The sequence below is a fragment of the Cucumis melo genome, chromosome 4 (assembly GCF_025177605.1).
Source record: "Cucumis melo cultivar AY chromosome 4, USDA_Cmelo_AY_1.0, whole genome shotgun sequence".
Lineage (NCBI taxonomy): Eukaryota > Viridiplantae > Streptophyta > Magnoliopsida > Cucurbitales > Cucurbitaceae > Cucumis > Cucumis melo.
In genome coordinates, this window is record NC_066860.1 from 26139656 (window position 1) to 26161216 (window position 21561).

Below are 21561 nucleotides of genomic sequence, written 5' to 3' on the forward strand. Positions count from 1 at the left end.
GTTAAAATATATTTTAAAATTAGTTTACATTAATTTCTTTTAATATTGTTTATAATTTAATAAAATTTGTGGCTATTTTAATTGTAAAAAAAATTGTGTAGTTAGAAAAGAAGTTTATTATAGAATTGATACAAAATAATTTTAATTATTTAGTGTAATCCGAGTAATAATTCACAGTTAAAAATATGAATAAAATGAAAATATCACGTGCATGTGCCTGAGATTTATTATAGGCAAGTAAAGGTTTGAATTGAAAACCCACCTAAGATTCATAAACTTTTTTTCATATGTATATATATGTATAAGTTTATATTTGACAAATTTTCTTTATATAATTTTTTAATATTTATTCTTGTATTAAAAAAGCAAAATAATATTTTAAAAAAACAACTCTAAAAAAATATTCTTTTAATCCGAATAATACGAAGCATTAATTAGTCAAAAATAAACTTTTTATTTTCCCAATAATTTTGTTTAATTAAGAAATTATTTGAATTGGGCACTTGATGGAGTATAAAGTGAATTAAGTTTTGCTTAACATTTAATGTAAAGTAAAACCTACTTTTATGGCTTATGCTCATGGTAACCGTTTATGCTTTTAATTTCTTTAATATAAAGGAATTTAAACAAAGTTGGAAAAACTTTTCAAATTTTCGATGAACGTCCAAGAGATTAATTAATCCAAACCTTTTCTTTTTCTACTAACTTCAAATTGGGTATTGATGCTCAGTTTCCCAATGTTTTCTATTTTTAACATTAATAGTATAATCAAATCAAAGTATTATCGAACTCGTAAATTGTAGAACACTCAATTGAAACATATTTGATTGGATCTTAAATGGTATATATTTTATGTTTTTTTTTACATGTTTGATTTGTGGTTTGATTTTTTAAGAATCTTTTCAAAATCTCAGTCCTTGAAAATTTATAATTTTAGTTTTGAAGAAGTATTAATTTTTCTTTTTATTTGGGAATAAAGTTCAATTTAATGAGATTAAAACAAGCTTGTTTGATTAAAGCCGAATAACTATTCAAATATTTCATCTAAAATCATATTGGAAAATGATTTTGAAATTTAAAATCACTTTCACCATCCAAATCGTTTCAAAAGGTGATTTTTTAAACCAAAACATGATTTGAATATTAAAAAAGAAAAAGTTAATATGAATTTTACACTAGTAAATGATACAAAAGTGATTTTAACATTTTTTTTTTATTTAGTTGTGTATGATCATTTTTTAATATTTGGGTCTAGCTATCAAATCTATCATTGATAAAAAAAAAAAATTTGATATATTTATAAATAAGTTTGCTTATTTTGCATTCTTCTAACAATATATATAGATGTTTTTTCTATTGAGCAGTGCTTAACCCTTTTGTTTTCCTAATAGTTTTAATTAATGTATGTGTTAAATACCTTTCGGATATATACACAACTAACTAAAACAAATGAAAGTGGATGTGGAATATAAAACTTAGGTCTAACTTGACTTATGTAGATTAGTATTCTAAACAGAAATTATTATAATAAGCTGAGAAATCAATAATGGAAGTCTTGATCATAAAAAGAAAAGTACTGTATTAAAAATAAAATTTTATTCCCCTTCAATTAGTACACATATATTAAGAAATACAAAAATAATAGATTAATTAGATTTAATTAAAAACTTTGAACAAAAATTAAACTAAAATTTTATTTTTTGGTCACGTGTCGGTGGACATCTTTCATACTATATAACAACCTCTAATAATTGTTAACATTTCCATTCCTTTCTTCTCTCTCTCTAAAAAAATCATCTCGTGGTTTTTGTGTGTCTAATACTCACAAATTAATCTTCAATTTCTTTTTTTTTTTTTTTTTTTTTCTTTTTTTTTTGTGGGCGGTGGTCGGCCGGTGAGTCTGGCTGAGTTAGGTGTTGGACTCGGCGGTGGAGGTGGCGGCGGCGAAAGATTGAAATTTAAAGGTTGTATTATGGGTTTTTGGCATCAGATGATTTTTCCGGTACGGCGGGTTTGGCTCGCCGTTTATGGCCGTCTAAAAGCTCGAAGAAATGGTCAGTTTTTTTCGTCCGTACACTATGTTTGTTTTTCTTTTTAATTTTAATTTGTTTGTTAGATTTAAGAACTTTAAAGGTAGTGTCAAATAAGTTGTTGAATTTTATTTTTTATTAAATAGGATTTTGACTTATTTGATATTCATTGAGAAATGAAAAATAAAAAAGTATTAGATATAAAGTCAGAAGTGTAGAGTGTAGGATCTAATTTTCAAATGTGAATACGCTCTACTACTCTAGGCGTAAGGATATTAGATACAAAATGAGCCTAATTAAATCAATTTCGAAATTAGAGATTTAATAATTCTCAACCCTACGTATTGTAAAAATAAAAAAACAAATTAAAATTTTAATGGTTGAGCATTGAAGTCCAGCGTTTGATTCTCATTGGTCGACTCTATGTTACTGTTAAAGTAATAATGAAAAACACTTTAAAAAGTTCATATACTCTAGAATTAGAATTAGAATTAGAATTAGAATTAGGGTATGGTCTACACTCATTTTGCAGTTTTTTTTTTTTTTTTTTTTTTAATTTGAGGTTGGTATTTTTTTCACCATTTTATTAAAAAAAGAATTAAATATGCTTAGAAGGTATAAGAAAACGAACTGCTTAAAAAAAAAAAGTTAAAAACTTTCATTGCTTTCTCTCGTTGATATTTTATACAAAAGAAAAAAACCTCATATGAAATATTACGTCATTAATCTCATTAAATTTTGTTATTTTATTCCAACTTCTATGGAAATTATAAATCTAGGGCGATATATAATTAAATTCTAGATACAACAATTAAAAACGGACATTTTTGAATGAAATCATAAAGCAATTCAATTTCAACAAAAAGAAGTTAATATATATATGTGTTTTTTAATATTGTAAGAAATAACCATTAGTTTAATTTCTTCTTTAAATTTATATATTTTTTTATAAAAAGAATAAATTATCTAAAAAGGTACAAGACACGTCAGCGATTTAATGGGTTTATAGTTGAAATTCCTTTAAGTCGGTAGAAGATTAAGCTCTAATCATAATTTAATTGAGTTTAAGGACATTCTAAAGAAATAATTATATTCATAAATAATAATAATAAAATTCAAGCGTGGGAAAAGATCCACTAAACCAACTTTCACTTTAGAAGGGAAAAAAAGTAGCTACTAAGAAATTCCTATAAAGAGATTTATAAATTCTTTTATTTTTCTTATTTCTATATATTGTTAGTTATTATTTTCATTATTTTAATTTCTTGAACCAATTTTCTATAATCATGCGGATGAAATGCCATTTAAATGAAAATTTTCAATATTTTCTCAAAGCAAAAAAATATAAAAAATTGAAAGAATTAGATTAGATGGATAAAAAAATCCTACCAATTAAATAAGGTTTATTAACTCATCATTTATGTCGACTCACATTTTCCACTTTTTAGAAATATCCAATAATAATTATTAGCTCAACTCTATGCTTGTATCGTCGACCAAACGTAGGTAGAATTATGTAGAACTAAATTTTACGAATTTGATTTTTTATCCTAAATAAAGATTCTTAATATTAGTTAATTTTAAAAAAAAAAATTGACCTAAAAATTTGCACATGGTGAGAATTTAGATTAATGAATGGAAGTAAGTTTATTAGAGGTGGATTGGATAAACATCTCTTTCACACAAAGCAAAAAATTTTATGCCTCCAAGTCACAAAGCATTGTCAATGGCATAGAAAAGAGAGATTTAACGTCAAAAAATCACCCTCTTTGATTTCTTTTTGTGTTTCCAAATCAGGAGATTAGATGCTTCCATCATGGAATCAGGTTCATATGGCTGACCCTTTTGGACCACTTCCCCTTGTTGGCCATCAAATTTAGGTGTTTGTTTATTTATTATTATTAGATAACATATAAATATTTCTGAATTTATATTTTAGAGTTTGATATAAATTAAATTTTAATTTTTAATTAAATTTCCATCTATGTTTGTTTTGTTTGAATTAGATAACACTTGGATAAGATTCTTAAAATAGGACTTTCGCATTAAGTTATAGACTAATGGATGTTGCGAGAAGAAGTGATGATGTCATACATAGAAAGGAAGATAGACTCATAAAATAACATAGATAAATAGAGCTTTTGCATATTTTTTGTTACTCCCTCAACATGGTCTATATAGACACATAGCTAGGTTCATGAATCCGATGCATTTCGATTGGAAAAGAATTAAGGTAGAAAACAAAAGAATTGGACTAAGGACTTGAACGAAAAACTTGCAATGTTACCCTAAAGAAAAACAATTTATATTACTAATTATTGTATATATGCATGCTTGAATTAATATTTCATATATTCTTCTAATATAATTCTTATGAAACTTTGGTTCAACAGATGAAGGATTGCTGAAGCTTCATGATGATGTAGAAACTTGTGGGTATCAAGATGTAAAGGTTATGTGGGAAATACTAAGGAGATCAGAAGCTGAATTAATAAATCATGATCCACAAATGAGGCGCAAACACAAGCCATTTTGGAAGGCTTTGGTGTGGTCTAACCCTAACTCTAACTCATCCACTAATATACCTAAAATGACAAATTTTCCAACTTTTGGCCCTATTTCATAGGGAAGACAAAGTTCAAGTACTACTCTCCCCTTTCATAAAATGCATCAAACAAATAAATGTAAAAATGATCTCGATGTTGTTGTATCTTTAATTTGGCACTTTTAGGTCAAATTGTGTCGAGAGAGTGAATTGTTGTAAATAGAAATAATAATAATTGCTTCTAAAAGGTTTCCAAGATAAAAATTAAAAAAAAAAAAAAAAAAAGCTCAAATTAATGTTTGGGAGTCGCGTGAAAAACAATCCTCTTCTTTCACTTTTGTTAAAAGGTGTGTGCATGAATTGTACCATTTACAATGTCTTTGGGAGCAATCCCATCCCAATTTTTTTTTTCTTTCTATTGGAGTACTCGATATTTATAATCTAAAAAATCATGATCATATCTTTAATGGGCCTTTTTGTTGTTAAGATAGTGAAATATTGAAACTTTAGAGAAGATATAAATTTGGATAGAATAATAGAATCAAGAAGCTTTAACGACTTTAAGATGTATCGTTTTTTTTACGATATATATATAAGATTGAAGGAAAATGAGTGGTTTGACCTAAAAGTAATTGTTAACGCAAATCTAGGTAAGACATACTCACATATCTTCTACATACCTAGGCGTATATTTGTTGATTCAATGAAAAAAGTCATATGCAAAAAAGTAATCTCACTAATTTAGGTTGAAAGTGGTCAATATAAGGGCCTATGTTGCCTTAGCCTTAGTCTTAACCTAAATTCACTCTCAATGCTACCTATTTAGTTTATAATATGCATAAGTTGAACACTCAAATTCAAATTATGTTGTGAGTATATAAATTAAACTCTACCAAGGAAAACTATCCTCAAATTTGCTTCCATCTTCTGCCCATGGGGTGATGGGGGCAATGTTGGATATTGGGCATGGGAAATTCTTCAAATAAATTAAGAATAAAAGGTCAAGAAAATAATAAGGTTTGGACAAAAAATAACACCATAGACTCGATGGAAGAGAATTAGTTCAAATCAAAGTTCAAATGAACCTAATCAGTCTCCACCTTGACCAAGGCCAAGGTCGAAGTCGAACATCAATAACTCCTAGCAAAATAGCTAACTCAAAGCACCACACGCTAAGAACACAATGGGATTGCAAAAAGATGTTTGGTTTTGACCATGGCCTCAACCAAACATGAAATTAAGCAACCCCTTTGACTCGATAGGTTAGATATGATTATCTTAAAGCAGTTATGAAATCTGATTTTCATAACAAGTTAGGTCATTCATATCTATATATATCATAGCTAGCTTCAAATGAGGTGATTCGAATAATACTTTCAAACCATCTAGGTTTTCACGCTCTTTCACTCTCTTACTTAAGTATTGAAGTGGATGTGACAAACACCACATCAATGTACATGTTTTACAAATAACCTCATTTACTACAAGAAATATGACTTTTAGTGACTAATCCGAAAACGTTACAAAGTTAGTAACAATGAAGCATTTTCGCTCTAAAACTTGCGACGACTGAATGTAAATCCTGATGAAATTGGTGGATGCACATAGAATTAATTGCCCTAATAAATAAACATTTGGGAATAATTTTTCCACCACTCCATGGCATCTATGGATCTTTTGATTCATCAGTTTGGCCCTTATGGTTGACTCTATCGGTTAGATTTTATAGTTAGACAAAATAAGCTACTTTTATTAGAATGACTCAGGATAATTCCTTTCTAACTAAATTTGTAGCCACATTTTTACCTGAACCAGCACTCTAGATTCTTCTATCTACTTAAAAGGTCTTACATGCACATGTAAATGATACTAATAACAAACACAAACTATACATCACACCTTATATTGGGCCATGGCATGATTAAAACATATTTGCAGCTAGAGTGTGTTACTTGTTCTAGCAAATGGAAAAAATGGGTAAGGGAAGTGAGCACCAAAAAAGAGGGAGACTTAAGCTCCTAAAGGTCCAAACTACATCCTTAAATTTAAATTTGAATCTTATGGAGGATATAATAGATATTAATAATAATAAAAAAAAAAACATTGTAATTAAGTATGGAGATTAGTGTGTGAACCAAAAAGGGTAAGTGTGATTATTTTTTTTGGTTAGAACCACACATATGTGAATTTTCGTGAAGAATAAAAAAGATCGAGTTAATTAGTGTTGAACTAAACTCACTTTAATAATCTAATTAGTAGAGTTTTGAGGTTTTTACCAAATATTTTAAACATAAAATATACATTTTGATGAATAGGATGTTTCCTTTTCCTACGTGACATGAGAAGTTTTAGAAAATACTCTCCTACTCGATAGTTAAGCTATTCAATGCATATATACTTAAATTCACGTACAAGATATTAAAAAATGAAAAAAATTTGTGAAGTGATTCATATATCTTATTATATTCTCAAATCGCGGGTAGTTCAATTGACATGTATGAACAAGTGTGTCAGTAGTATGAGGTTTGTGGTTTGAATTTCCTACTTCCAATTACAGTGTGTAAAAGCAAAATCACTCGTTCATAATATTAAGTCATAAATGTGAACTTTTTTTTTTGTATGATTGCCCGGCTCAAATCAACTGATAATTGAATTTGAATGTAGCATTAGAATTAGACAACTGTGGATTCAAATAAAAATTATCAAGATTTGTTAATTAGTTTGATAAAGGACTCGAAACAAAAGATTTAATAAGACATTATCATTTCTTCCTTCAATTTCAGTAGGAGGCCGACGACTTTAGATTTTTCAAATTTAATCATCACTTAGGAACTCCATAGACTCTAATGGTTTCAACTTAACTATGTTTAATTTGAAAAATTATTTATTTTATTGAAATTGTAAGGTTATTTCAAAATTAATAAAAAAATAGAAAAATTAACACTTCACACCTGAAAGAAAGCATGAGTGAAAAATTCAAAATTCAGGAGTGTAAGTTTTGAAATATGGACAATCCATCCCTTTCTTTTACCGAAATGACAATACACAATAACATATGTTTTCAAATATGACAAATTGACTCATTTATTTAAAAGTATAACTAAATTTTAATTGGAAAATTATCAAAAATAGGATAAAATTTTGGGCTCAAAGACTTTTGGGATGGTTTTTGAAAATGAAGAGTTTTAAAACAAATATGGTAGTGAAATATCCAAATTGCCCCTAATTAATTTCCCCTTCCCTTCTCTTCAACGTAAATAAAAAAAAAAAAAAAAAAAAACTCATTTTCACGTTCGTTCTCTTCGCACAGTGAAAGAAAAATTGAACTTTCTCGCTTCATTTCTTCTCTTCTACTCTGGTGCCATCTTCTCCTTTGCTCCGGTGAGGCCATAGGGTACGTTGCATTTCTTCTACTCTACTCTTGTGTAGGTTGCCTTTCCGTATTCTTTTCGTTGGGATATTGGAGTATGCTTTCTTGTGGCATTGAACAATGTAAATCTCTCCTCGTGGCTTTTTCTTTGCAACTAGTAAAAATCTCTCTTCCTGTGCACGTAGGTGAGGCAACGGTGAACAACGGAGCATGCATTTCCATAAAGTGTCTAAAGTGTATGGATCTGAAGCTTTCCCGTTTGGGTGCTGCTTTCTGGTTTGTGGTCACAACCAACTACTTCTAGATCAAAATGTTTCTTGGATATTACTTATTATAAGTTAAATCAATCAAGCATGTCAACCTTTTATTCTATGGTTTTTCTTAAAAATATGTTGATAAGCATGTAATATGAATGAAGTTGATTGAAGAAACCATTAGTGGAAGCTTATATGTTTACATCATGTGAGTTTAAGAACTTGTTATTTAGTAGTCTGACATATATCTTGACGTACATTAGAACTTGGACATGTAATTGTATAACAATATTGAAACCTTAAACCTAAATTTTTTAATACGTTAAGTAACCATTTCAATCCCAACCTCTTAAAAAGTGCTACATACCAACTCAAAAAACCACATAGATAAATTCCTAAAAAGTCACATTTTAAATCTCAAAACAACCTAAAAAATTCCTAAGTATCAATTTAACTTTTAAACCAACTTAAAAATATGTACAAAAACAAAATTGACATTGTATCACTTACTTTTTTGAATGATCAGCTTGATATTTTTCCTAGCGTGAACTTGAGATTTTATGACCAATAATTTTCTCTAAATCCTAAAAAAGAGACAAAAAAGACAAAAAGAATCAAGTCATGAAAAGGAACAACGTGTACTAGTTACATTAGGGTGAGACTAAATAATCCTAATGCATGCTACATAAAAAGTTGAAGTAGATGTAGACTGGAAAATCTTTAAACCTCACTGTTGTTAGAATCCTATCGTAGAAAAATGGACATTGTTTACTACAATTTACCAGACTTTAGATTGAAGATTTCATGGTATAATTCTTGAAGTTAATTTCAGCTAATAAAGCAAAACCAATTGTATTTATCATAGTTCACCATTATATGTGGCATGAATCTCACACTTGTCATTTTTTTAAGCCGACTAAATTGCAGATGTTTGATACTAGGAGGTAAGAGATCAATGTTCCCATTAATCTCCAAAAAAGAATAAGTGCAATTAGATATCTACAAAATAAAAAATAAACGCAAGAACAATAGGAAGAAAAATCTCGATATGTTGTGTAATTTAATCAACATATAAATAAATTTTATGCGATATAACATGCGTAATGACCGCACCACTAACACCTAAACGAAATACGAATATGAATATTAGATTTAGAATAATGTTTGTTGCATCTCGCTACTGAAACAAAACAAGGGGGAAATTATGAACATAGGTAGTTCAAAGGTTCCAAAAGAAAAAGCAGTTTAGAAAATTCATTATAGTTTAGAAAACCCATTCACTTTTTGCTTGTTGTTTTATGTCCTCAAATCCCTAGATGCATATAGAATGGAAAAATGTCTCTCAAAGTAAAATAGAAAGAAAAAAACCCACAAGATATGTGAAAATCTTTATAAACCTCGCTATCATCGTCGTCGTCTAAAGCCTTGTTGTCACCATCCAAAGCCTACCATCATCGTTCGTCAAAGTTACCTAAGCGTGAGAGATTTTGAGAATGGAAAACGTGAGGATGGAGAAAGTGGGAGGAAAATGACCTATTTTAGCATTCTTTTTATTGAAGGTAATTTGGATATTGGTATCTTATTTGTCCTAAAACTTTTCATTTTCAAAAACCATCCCAAAAGTTGTTGAGTTCCAAAATTTTATCTTATTTTTAGCAATTTTCCGTTATTATAATAGATTGCATCTATGTATGTCATTAGTGTTAGATGATGAATTTTTGTTTGACAAGGTAAGTAGACTCAAAAAGCATTTTTTTCCCCTTAAAATATATTACCAAAATGAATTTAAACAAGTCTAGAGACGAAATGAAAACTAACTAAAAAGAAATGGTAAAACTAAAAAGAGACTAAAAGATAAAATCACTTCCCAAGAGAAAAATGAATTTTGGTATTTACGAACAATCCTTCAAGCACTCCAATTCCCTCTCTCCGGTCTGCTTCATCGAGATTTTGCATTGGGCGTTTCCCGTTTGAGCTTCAAGAAACTTCAGTAATGGAGATGGAGAAGAAAGAGATGGCTTCTAAATCCTCTACTCCCATATCTATTCCAGAGGCGTTCTTTCTCCACCTAATCTCCACCCTAGGCCTAGCCCTAGCTTTCTGGATTGCTCATTACATCTTCTCCACCGATCTCATCTCCGATCCTTCTCGTACTCTCTTCTTCATTTTGGTACTTCTCTCAATTCCCTTCATTTTCATCCTTCTTTTCCAATCTACTCCCTGCAATTTTTTTTTATCTTTCTTCTTTCTCCCTCTTCAGGTCGTTCAATCTCCCATTGTGATTCTTCTTTACAGCCGGTATCGTACGGACCGACACCAATGCTCGGTATAATTCTTAACTCTCTTACATAATATATCCGTTTATGAGAAAATGAAACCTAATAATTGGTTATGAAAGCTTGGACTGTGTTCTTCGTGAATTTGCAGTACTTGAAAGCTGTGGCACGAGGATTGCTTGGGCTCCCTACTGGTTAGTTGGAGAAAACTCATTCCACTTCCCTGCTTTTGATTTTCATTCGTTTAGTTACTGTTTGATGTTGTTCATGTAATTAAGTATTTTGAGGACTGAAATTCTGAATGCGAGATCATATACATTTAATTTTCTTAAGTACTTCTCACAATGTGTATAGCTCATTTCAAATAGGTGTCGTGAGACTTATTGGACAGGAGGAAATATTCTAATTGTGGCTATAGACTTTTTTGTTTTTGTTTATTCATATTGATGTATGGTGGTTTGGTTTTTCTTACTGAGCTTGTAATAATTGGATCTATCTGCCATTTATTATGCAGGTGCTATTATTAATGCCTTTGGAGCGATAGTTCTAGGCGCTCCTATTGGTGCTCAGTACGTGAATTAGTGTCTCAAAAGCTATATTTTTCATCTCCCATGGATTACAAGTTTTGAATATTATGGTTTGAATGGAAAAATTAATCCAGAATTTGTCCTACAAATAAATCAAGATCTGCTCTCTGTTATAGCTGCTATTTTATCACCAACCATTTTATGGGAACACTACTTTTCCTTTTTATCACCAACTATATTATGGGAACGCTACTTTTCCTTTTTCTTTCAATCAAAATTGTGAAAAATTCATTTGGAATTTTACTTGGGAAGAAGATTAATCGACAGTAGTGTCATTAATCGTGGCTGATTTTTTATAATTTTAAACATTGATTTTGCTCAGATCTAAAATTTCCCGAGGTTGAATCATGATGGTCATTAATAATACATTGGACAAGTTGTGTCTTTGTGTACATGCTCTGAGTACTTCTCCTTGGCACAGATATTTCTTGAAGACCCTTAACTGGTCACTTGTGATGTCATTGTTCAATGTAAGCAAGCAATTAAGACATTTCCTTTGATGGGTATATATCTAATTATATTGTCTTAAGTTTTTCAATCTTTCAGAAACATGTACTCTTGTCATAGGCTATTGCCTTGGATTCTTAAGATGGAAAGTGAGACCTCTAACCACGGGAATTAGTAAAAAATATTTTGTGGTTAATGAAAATGGAGCTTTTCTCTTATTTAGTCATTCTTGTCGGTTTTCTTTTCAAAGTCATTCTCTTTGTATAAAAATTTCAGGGTAGATGTAATGGTGCGTTAGAAAGCAGATTTCTTCATGACTTCAACTTCTCACATTGGTATAGATGTGTTAGTCCTCTAATGGTTGTGTTTCTTGTTGGTGTTCTTGTAGATCGTGCCTTCAGCATGTGTCTTTGGTTCATCGTGGATAGATTGGCAGCGCCTATTTGCTTACACAAAGTATACTTCCAAACATATTATCTCTCTTCCTTCTCAGTCTGTTCATTTAAAATATCTACTTGACCTTGATGTATTCTTTTACTTACAAGATATTTAGTTAACATTTAATAAGGTAAATACAAATTTATAATAGAATGTTTATGTGGAGGTAGTGAACGCTTTACAATTGCAGGCCAATTGGAACTATTGATCACATGATATGCATTCCAGCACATGGTGCCATTATTGGAGCGTGGTTTGGCGCATGGCCCATGCCACTTGATTGGGAAAGGCCATGGCAGGTACTCATACCGCATTGCACGTCAAACCTCAATGACATCCAATAATATGAATTAGCAGTCTCTGGTTTTGACTTAGAAATTTACAATATAGCACGATTTTAAGCATTCAGATAAAAAACGATGAAAGTCAAGTCCGCTTATGAATGTAGTGATAGTAAGCTGTATGATTGTGCCTAGTTTTTCTTGGTTCTATTCGTGATTTCTGGGCATCCAGAGGAAAAAAGAATGAGTTCAGTTTGCTCATCTCAAACTTGTTCCAATAAAATGTTCCCATGGTTTTATATCAAATTCAAATAAGATACCATTATTTGGTGTCAATTTATGTCTGCCGTTCCCAAGACATAAAACTCTAGCGCTCCTAATCTTGAAGGTCTTGGATTTATCGCATCTATGTGAACTATTAAACACGGGTTACTTTAATATGCAGGAATGGCCAATTTGCGTGACTTATGGGGCAATACTCGGCTACTCAATTGCAATGGCAGCATCCTTGGTTCTCTCACACCAGAGGGGTTTGCAGCATGTTAAAAGAGACTAACTACTCAGTATTCTGTTCTAGGTGTAGATTAGAAAATTTCAATCAAATGATGCTCCTTTCTAGAACTTCTCACCATTCATTTTCTTTCTGATATCTACCAACACACATGAGCTGTTTCTTTGCAGCCATGTACAATGCTGCACGAAAACCCCCTCTTTTTCTCTTCCAATGGGGACTTCTACATGTGAATTGTCTCTCAATATAATATGGTGTGCTAAAATGTGTAGATATTTTTTCCTTTTACATTGATCTTCAAGACCTGTGTCGCCCCTTTTTGGCCACCGAAAGGGAAATGGAATAGGTTTCATTCATTTCCTACCCCACAAAAGATGGATAAGGAGGGGGGAAAAGAAAAGGATGAAATCCATTAGATGCTAGAAAGAAAAAGACATTCTTCTAGGACCCCTTATCATTTGTGAAGTGATTCGACATAGCCCATTGCGGCTTGTCTGGATCCCATCCCCCCAGCTCAAAATTGCCAAAATTCTGAACAATATTAGAACTTCCACTTGTTAAATTTCTCAGGCCTACCTAACGCACTTCTCTTGGCTTTGCCATCTTCAGTACAATTCTGAACAAGGCTACTATTTGTTTGCCTCTTATCTAAAGTTCGGTTCATTACAAGAGATATAGTACTTACACTTGCCTTTAAACATCGAATCTTGTTCATACAAAGATCAAAACAAAGCGAAAGATGCTTGGCTGTTAGTTGATACAGCTACTGAACTACATATATTAAGCACCCTGCCTATATATTTACAATAAGTTGACTTGTAAGGAGGGCACTGTTTATTCATCTACACAGTAATGGGTCGACAAGGGTAGATTTTTCTATTTCTTTTTTCTTTTCAGTAGAGATCTGGTTTAGGTGTTTTGCTAGACTTTCTATTAACAAGATGAACCAAAACAAAGGTTATCTAGAACGATCATCAGAATCATCGAACAAGTTGAACAAAAACTGAGGTAGAGAAGCTATTCTTGGAAGATTAAGCAGCAGCTCACCAACGGAATCATTCCTCGACATTGCTATGTGCTTGCTCGATTGAAAGCCATCGTGTGCAGGTAAGCCTTCTCGACTCATAATTTCATTTTCTGATGCAGTAGTGGGGTAGGTATTGACATCGAGGCTATTATTACCAGCTTTGGTTTGCAAGGTCTTAGCCATACAAGAATCCTTTTGCAGAAGACAGCATAGGGAATTCACCCTGGCCATGATGGTCTGCTCGTCGGAGTCGGATGGATTTTGAGAATCTCCAAAAAGATACTGTGTAATTCCCTCTAGGGCCTCTCTGCTTTGTTGGTTTTCTTCAGAAAACATAGAACCGTTGGGTGTCATCTGCTGTGATAGGCAGTGTTCAATATGATTGACAAAATCACTAACAGACATTGATGGCCGAATCCCAGGAACCATGACTTGATCCCATTTATTTATCAGTCTTGAACTTTCACATCCATCGTTTCTCAATTCTTCCGTCGCTTGAGCTTCCAACCCTAAAATATATTAGTTGACAAATCAGAATATTAGCAAAGTTAAGGTTAAAGTCGGCTTGAAGATAAAGAATGTCTAGAGGGATGGAAAGCCTGTAGGTGCATCTTTCGAGTTCCTATACATTCAATAGTTCTATTGATTGGAGATTGTCGTATTTAAGAGTGATATATACATGTCTTTTACCTGAATTAGGTGATGGAGATTGCTCAGAATATTCTTCAGAAGCACCAGCAAGACATTCATGTTCTTTAACTGAGGAAGGTGATTGAGTTCCCGATGGTGACACCATACCTAAACTAAAGAAAGTAGGTCCCTCCTTCAAATCAATTCCTTCTTTGGATTCGTTTGAACCATTGGTTTTAAAATATGGACATTCTGACACGATATCTGGTTGCTGGCTTAGAAAGTTGAGACGAGGATCGCAGCGTACAAGCTTCTCAAAATGCTTGTTTAACAAGCCTTGCGAACACTGCAAGAAATGCCTTCTGCAAAAAAGTATCCATAAACCAAAATTTGTAAGAGCAAAGGAGAAACTAAAAAGAACTTCTACTTCCTATCAAGCTTAGCCGAGAAATAAAAAAGTAGTTAGTATATTCTTGTTCAAGGTTACACGTTATTCAATTAAGTTAAGACCTCTCTTTCTATGGCCTTCGTACCGAAAAAGCAGCATAAATAAATACACCAACACACCTATATCTGCTCGCTTCTCCACCAGTAAAGTCGGCTGTTGCTTGCCATAAAGTGTGTTTCTTAGGCTGTGGATTTATTTCCCTAAAGAAAAGGGGCTGTCTCGCCAGCTACGCAAGAGAATCAAAACACCGAACGCGTAAAACATTTGAAAACAAGGTGAGAACTCCCACATAAACTTGATGAAGGAAAAACAATGAGAAAAAGATATATATATATATATATATATATATATATATATATATGACTCACCACTACATCCAAAGTGCCGAGACCATCCTCGGGATAAGTCGCCTTCAAGGCGACAATATCCGACCATTGAATTTCTATCTTGTTCTTAAGATTCCCATCTAGAAGTTCCCAAACCAACTTATGCTTTGCAAAATAACACTTGGCCACTAAATCTCCCTCGTATCTTGACTTATACTGCAAATCAACACAACATTCTCAACATCAAAACCATCAAATTTAACAGTTTAGCTAAACTAGGGAAAGATATAAGTACGTACCTCCCAAGTACCAATCTTAAGAATCAAGGCAGGGAAATTAGAAGCCTTGAGTTTGTCTGCAGTAGTAAAAGCATTGCCTCCCTTCTGATCCTTTTTGCTCAGAGTACCTAATTTTGCAGTTTCTTGAGATAGTTTTGCTTGAATCAAATCCAATAAGGAAGGACTCTTTTTTAGGCTTAAACCCAATGGGCTTGGCTCGTCTAGAGGATTGTACGGACTGGATAATACAGGAAACGCATTGGCTTCTGATGTCCATCTCTGGATATTCAAATTTCAAAACATAAATTCAGAAAATATGAAACCCTAATTTCAGAAGAAGAAGAAGAAGAAGAAGAAGAAGAATCAACACAACTAGAAATATACTAAATATCATACAGGTACTCCGTTTATTGGTAATCACCATAGAAGAACCAGAAAGAAACACTTCCTCTATGAACAAATATATGATGGATTAAGGAAGAATAAGAAAGGGTAAACTAATGAAATTGTTCCCAATCCCTTTCTATTGGCGAAAATCAATAGGACAATAATTTTCCGACATTTTGGGAACTTGTTTAGGGAATTCAGAGTAAAGGAACAAAATCAATAGAGGAAAGAAGAGAAAATCAGAGGAATACCTCGGAAGAGAAGTCGGATTTGGATCGCTTGTGAAATTGATCGAGAAGGTCTTCCAATGAATCCTCAACCTCTTTCTTCAGCCTCTTCGTCGTAGGAATCTTCTCCGTACCGGAATTCATCAGCTGAACCATTAAGCCGCCGGAAGGAAACAAAAAACAACACCGATTCTTGAAAAACTCAGTCGGAAAGAAATCGTTCTAACTGAGTCAAACTACAACGGGTGAGTAGGAAAGGAAAAGGAAATCGGCGGCGTAGAAAAGGACGGAATCGGCAAATTAGAGAGTGATTTGTGGTTAAATAGGAAGGGTAACGGCTACGTCGGGTTTCAACTCGGTGGAGGAAGAAGAGAAATGTCTCCCGTTCGAACTTATACAGGTTTTCCAGACGGCAAACTCAATTTACCTAATTGCCCCCACCCCTAACCCTCCACGTCAGCTTCCCTTCCAGCCCATTCGGACTCCCCACTGGCATTCGCATACTCTCCCATTTTCCTATTTCTAGTATAACTTTTTTTTCAAAAACAAAATTCTTAAATAGTAGTCTTCAATAATATGGTCTATGAAAGACTTAGATCGATAATTATTCTATTTTTAAGAACTTTGTTCTTAATTTTTAAATCTGTGTTTGGATTTCAAAAAAAATTGAGAAACAAAAAAAAAAGTAAGAAGAGGTTGATAGATGGCTAGCTGTTGAAAATATGACGATAGCTTAGTAATAAATCTAAAATCTTAAGATTTTGTCATATTTAACAAATATTTTGATTCATAAACAAGTCGATAGAAGTACACAAAAATAGTTCTTACAGGATTGCTTAAGAAAATAAAATAGTAAAATGAAGAATAATTTTTTTAAAGAGAAAAGGAGAGAGAGAGAGAGAGAGAGAGAGAGAGAGAGAATTATAATGTAAATGGGTGGTGGTAAAGAAAAAGAAATACTAGAAGTTTCGTTGAAATTTGTCGTTACTGCTTTAGAATGATGGCATTAGAAAAATATTGGATAATTTTGCGATGGGGGGGGGGGGGGGGGGGGATAGGGGAAGATGACGACGACAGTGTTGAAGTTTCGTCGTTTTATGAGAAGGCACGTGGGAGCACGTGAGGGAAAACGTGGGACCCATCTGACAATGTTCTTCATAGTAAGTGATTTCGGCTTTCCGTTTTTAGAGTTCGCTTTGATTGGACAGACGCGAAACGTGTCCAAAATCCTTTGACACGTAGGCCTCGTTCTGTCCACGTGGTGTCATTTTGGATAATAATGAATAGCTGGGCCCCACTTCTGGATAAGGTTTGGAACACCAAGGCAAACGAGCACTCTATTTCTTTTTTCTATTTCTTTTTATTATTTAAATGGATAAATTGTATTATTCTTGTTTTTTAGAAGAAAAAGATAAATGGATTTTTCATTTTTCAAAGAATCCACAAAAATTTGGGAGGAGTATTCCACGCGCACTTAAAAGCTTCTCTTTCTTAAGTTTTAAGATAAGTGTCTAATTTGACTTTTTTTTCTTTTTTTTTTTTTAATTTACTTTATTATTTTCCAAACCTTGTGTTTTTAAATTAGCTTTTTTTTTTTTTTTCTTTCCTATTTTCCCTTGTGATAAACGCAGCTATTATGGAAAACAAATGATGGAATTAAATAGTTTTTACACAAATTTATTTATTCATAGTGGCATCGCATCATGTATTTCTGTAAGTTCATATGGAGAATTTCATCCCATGTTTAATTTTCAAGTATTTTCTAAAAATTGGAGATACTATATGATATATTAATTGCCCTGCCAACAACTCTTTTTTCATTTAAATAATTTTAACAATATTATACTTTAAATTTAAAATATCGATATCCACCTAGATATCATTATTTTACTTTTTCTTTTAAAGAAAATAATGATAAAAATATTCATATTCGATGTATAATTCTAGAAAAAGAAAACATAAAACTAATAACTTTTAGAATAAATTTAAATTAATAATAGGAGTTCTTTAATAGTAATAAAAAACAAAATATTTAAATCTCATGCCAAAAATTCACTAAATAACAAAACAAACCCTGTAAATACTAAATATTTTACCTATTTTGTTATGTCTTAACAATTTTTTGTGTTCATATTATATCTATATTATTAGTGATATTTTGATTCTTATATCGTGTGTTTCATAAATTTCTCAATGAATCCATAAAATTATGAAAATATCAATAATCTGATGATTATATTTAAATCTTTTTATAAATTTTATTGTTAATAATTAAAGAAAAGAATAAAAACTAAAGTATGTATATCTTAAGAAAAACTATATGTATATATATAGAGAGAGAGAGGGGTATTAAAATATAAATTTCTCTGAAATGTACTTTTTTTGGTAAAAAGTTTCAAACTTTGCAACAATATACTCTCTCTCTCTCTCTCTCTCTCTCTCTCTCTCTCTCTCTCTCTCTTTTTCTTTTTTTTGGAGGAGTTTTGTATGTTTAAATATAAGAATCCAGAGAGGAGAATAATAAAAAGGGGAGATTAGATGTATAGATTCACTTTTTAAGTATTGTATTTACTTTGAAGTTATTTTAAATTATGTTTTCTTTGGTTTTAATATTAATTATTCTTATAAAGGATGGAATCTTTGGACTTAACAGAAAGATATGTTGATACTTTGACTTCAAATAAGATAGAGAGATGTTCTTTGAAGGAACCTAAATTGGTTGATTATTAAATGCTGAAAATTTTACTTTAAAGTCTCATGTACTTATGGATTAAAAGAATGAAAATATGAGTATATTAATTATGTTAACATTTTAATAATTATGCTATACATATTGTTGTTGTAATACTAGAATTTTTGGAACCTAATTAAATCGGAAGTCCATTACTTGTTTACCAGAGGCTATTCAAATTAGGTTGAGATATCTATCATTTGTTATGAATAAATATTGAAACTTTTTATAAAAATAGTAAAAAAAAAAAAAAAAAAAGTTAAATAGGTTACATACAGTTTCATAGATTTTGTTATATTTTGTAGAGATAGTTTCAATGTTTTGCTATTTTTGCTTTCTATTTTATTTATCTGATAGTTATGTTTTTTCTTTTTAAATATTTTTAAATGACAAAACTTCTTAAAATATTTAAATAGGTTATTATCTTGGTCTATCCTAGATAAACCGTGATATTATATTATATTTTTAAAATATTTTGGTGCATTTTGCTATATTTGAAATTTAAATATATATATATATATATATATATATATAACAAATCGAAACAATTTCGAAAATGGAAATAGTCCACAAATCCATAATAAAAAATACAAAAGAAATGCTCCAATCAACATGCAATGACTTTTTCAAGATCTTTTATATTTGGTGCATGATATAGTTAGAAACAATCATATACTAATATCCCAACGATTTTTGTTCAATATCTTATTAAGATTTCTTATATTTTGTACGTGATCATAAACCAAATAACTACGTGAAATAATAATACAAAATAAATTTTTGAAAAAATAAAAAAGAAAAAATGCAGAAGAAGAGAAGACATAAGATGGAAAAGAAAAGAAAAATCACAGAAGAAGAGGAGGAAGAACAAACTTAGAATATTTAAAAAAATAGTCGTCTTTGTAACTTTTTTCAATTTTGTTCTACTACTATAGTTATTTTGGTATTTCATTATATTTAAAAAGAACATTTTTCTTTTTTAACCATTTATTTGTCTTTTTGTAATATATATATATAAACTGAACCTCAGGTTTGGCTTTTCACTTTTTACCTTTCAATTTAATCATAATTGGGATAGCAAAATGTACATCAAAAGAATATTAAGAATTGTTTGTGTCGAGTAGTAACCATATGAATTTGTATTGTGACGTAGCTCCTAACTCAAGATTGGTTTGAGTATATTTTAATTTTGATTAGTAATACAAAATTCATTCCATTCTAATAGTTTTGGACGTAACTTTATTTTCTCTCTCTTTTTTACGTTATACGATCTCATACTCACACTTTCTAATTCTTTCTCTCATTTTCAGTAATCTTAACTAAAATCCGAGTTTCCAAACTCCTCTTTAATAAAACAAATAGAACGAAGGTATAAAGTTATTAATTAAAAAAAAAAAAAGTTGTGGAACCCACAGAATAAATAATGAACAAAAGAGACTAAAAAAGGAATGAGATTACTCCATTTATTCCAAAAATTGGCATTGTTATTATGGGATTGATTTCATTCCATACATTTTAGTAAACACACCACCAATGTGAAATCAAATAATTATTATTTCCTAAATGAAACCTAATTTTATTGATAAATCTAAATTAGGAAGAATTTCATATATGACAATATGGTTTAAACTATTTGTAAGTAGTATGTCATAATTTTAAATCCAACAAGAATAAGCCAAGTGAATAGTAAAAAAATTGTACACCAACCCATCTCAATGTTATGTCATAAAATAAAATAATTACGAATACTATGTTAGTTAAATTTTATGAAAACTTTCCTAAATATAACAAAAATACGGGTAACAAAATTCATAAATTTAAGCCATTTTTTAAATATTCCAAATTTGTCCTTCCATCATTTGATTTTTTATCCTCTTTTTTTTGTACTTTTCGTGCCATTTTTTTTATTGTTGTTTCTTTTTTTTATCCTCTCTTTCTTCTTTTCATTTTTTAATCATCTTTTCTTTTTTTAAACAGATGGTATATAAAGAATTTTGAAAAAATTGGTTAGACATTTAAACTAGACTAACCAAAACTAAAAAATTGTGTATAAAGAATTTCGAAAAAAAAATCATCTTCCTTCCTTCCTTTTCTATGCAAAAATTGGTTAGAAATATCGTGTATAAAGAATATTGAAAAAAATCATTTGTACCAAATTTTGAAAAAAAAAATTTAGAATTGTAACCCCAAATCTAAAACAGTAGCATGCCAAATCTAAATGATCATATACCAAATTTTGAATTTTTTTTAGATTTGGAACTCAAATCTAAACAATCGTATACCAAATTCATTTCCAAATATATTAGGCACGTTGTTGACGGTGACGGTGGGCCTATTGGCTTTTTCCATTTTTGAAAAGACCCCTAAATTTTAACTTTCGTTTTAATAAAAAAAAAAAAAAACTCTTTTTACTATTTAGAATTATTTGTATCTTTATTGGTTATTATATTCATCGTTGATATATCATATTAATCGACGTAAGAATATTGTAGGGTAGATTCTTTAAATTGTTTTAATCGGTAATTGTGCATGCTTACGCCAATTTATGTCTATAAGTATATATCATTGATTTATCATATTAATAGATTAAAAAAAATATAAATTTGTAGATCAATCTATCATCGATATGTTACATCAATAAAAACGTAAATCAATAAGTCGACATTCTAAATGAAAAAAATCTTATAATCTTAATAAGGTATCCTTCTTTATCTATTAAGTTAAAAATGATGCATAAAATATGGACAATGTCTCCTTTATTCATGTTT

General features: G+C 30.6%; 2 protein-coding genes and 1 long non-coding RNA gene across 3 annotated transcripts; 2 read left to right on the forward strand and 1 right to left on the reverse strand.

The window, feature by feature from the left end:
• The first annotated feature begins 1765 nt into the window (after positions 1-1765).
• On the forward strand, positions 1766-4893 carry LOC103501215 (uncharacterized). The gene is made up of 2 exons (XR_540253.3): positions 1766-2054; positions 4424-4893. It is a non-coding gene; the product is annotated as an uncharacterized LOC103501215 (long non-coding RNA).
• A 5136-nt stretch (positions 4894-10029) lies between these two features.
• LOC103501211 (uncharacterized protein C1450.15) lies at positions 10030-13027 on the forward strand. The gene is made up of 8 exons (XM_051083768.1): positions 10030-10369; positions 10460-10525; positions 10627-10669; positions 10990-11044; positions 11484-11532; positions 11898-11965; positions 12138-12246; positions 12674-13027. The coding sequence occupies exons 1-8, from the start codon at positions 10193-10195 to the stop codon at positions 12782-12784; spliced, it is 678 nt and encodes a 225-aa protein (XP_050939725.1). The 5' UTR covers positions 10030-10192; the 3' UTR covers positions 12785-13027.
• A 387-nt stretch (positions 13028-13414) lies between these two features.
• On the reverse strand, positions 13415-16936 carry LOC103501212 (uncharacterized). The gene is made up of 6 exons (XM_008464729.3): positions 16087-16936; positions 15470-15727; positions 15213-15386; positions 14964-15070; positions 14457-14758; positions 13415-14275 (listed from the first exon to the last, which is right to left on the reverse strand). The coding sequence occupies exons 1-6, from the start codon at positions 16216-16218 to the stop codon at positions 13698-13700; spliced, it is 1551 nt and encodes a 516-aa protein (XP_008462951.2). The 5' UTR covers positions 16219-16936; the 3' UTR covers positions 13415-13697.
• Between the last annotated feature and the right edge of the window lie 4625 nt (positions 16937-21561).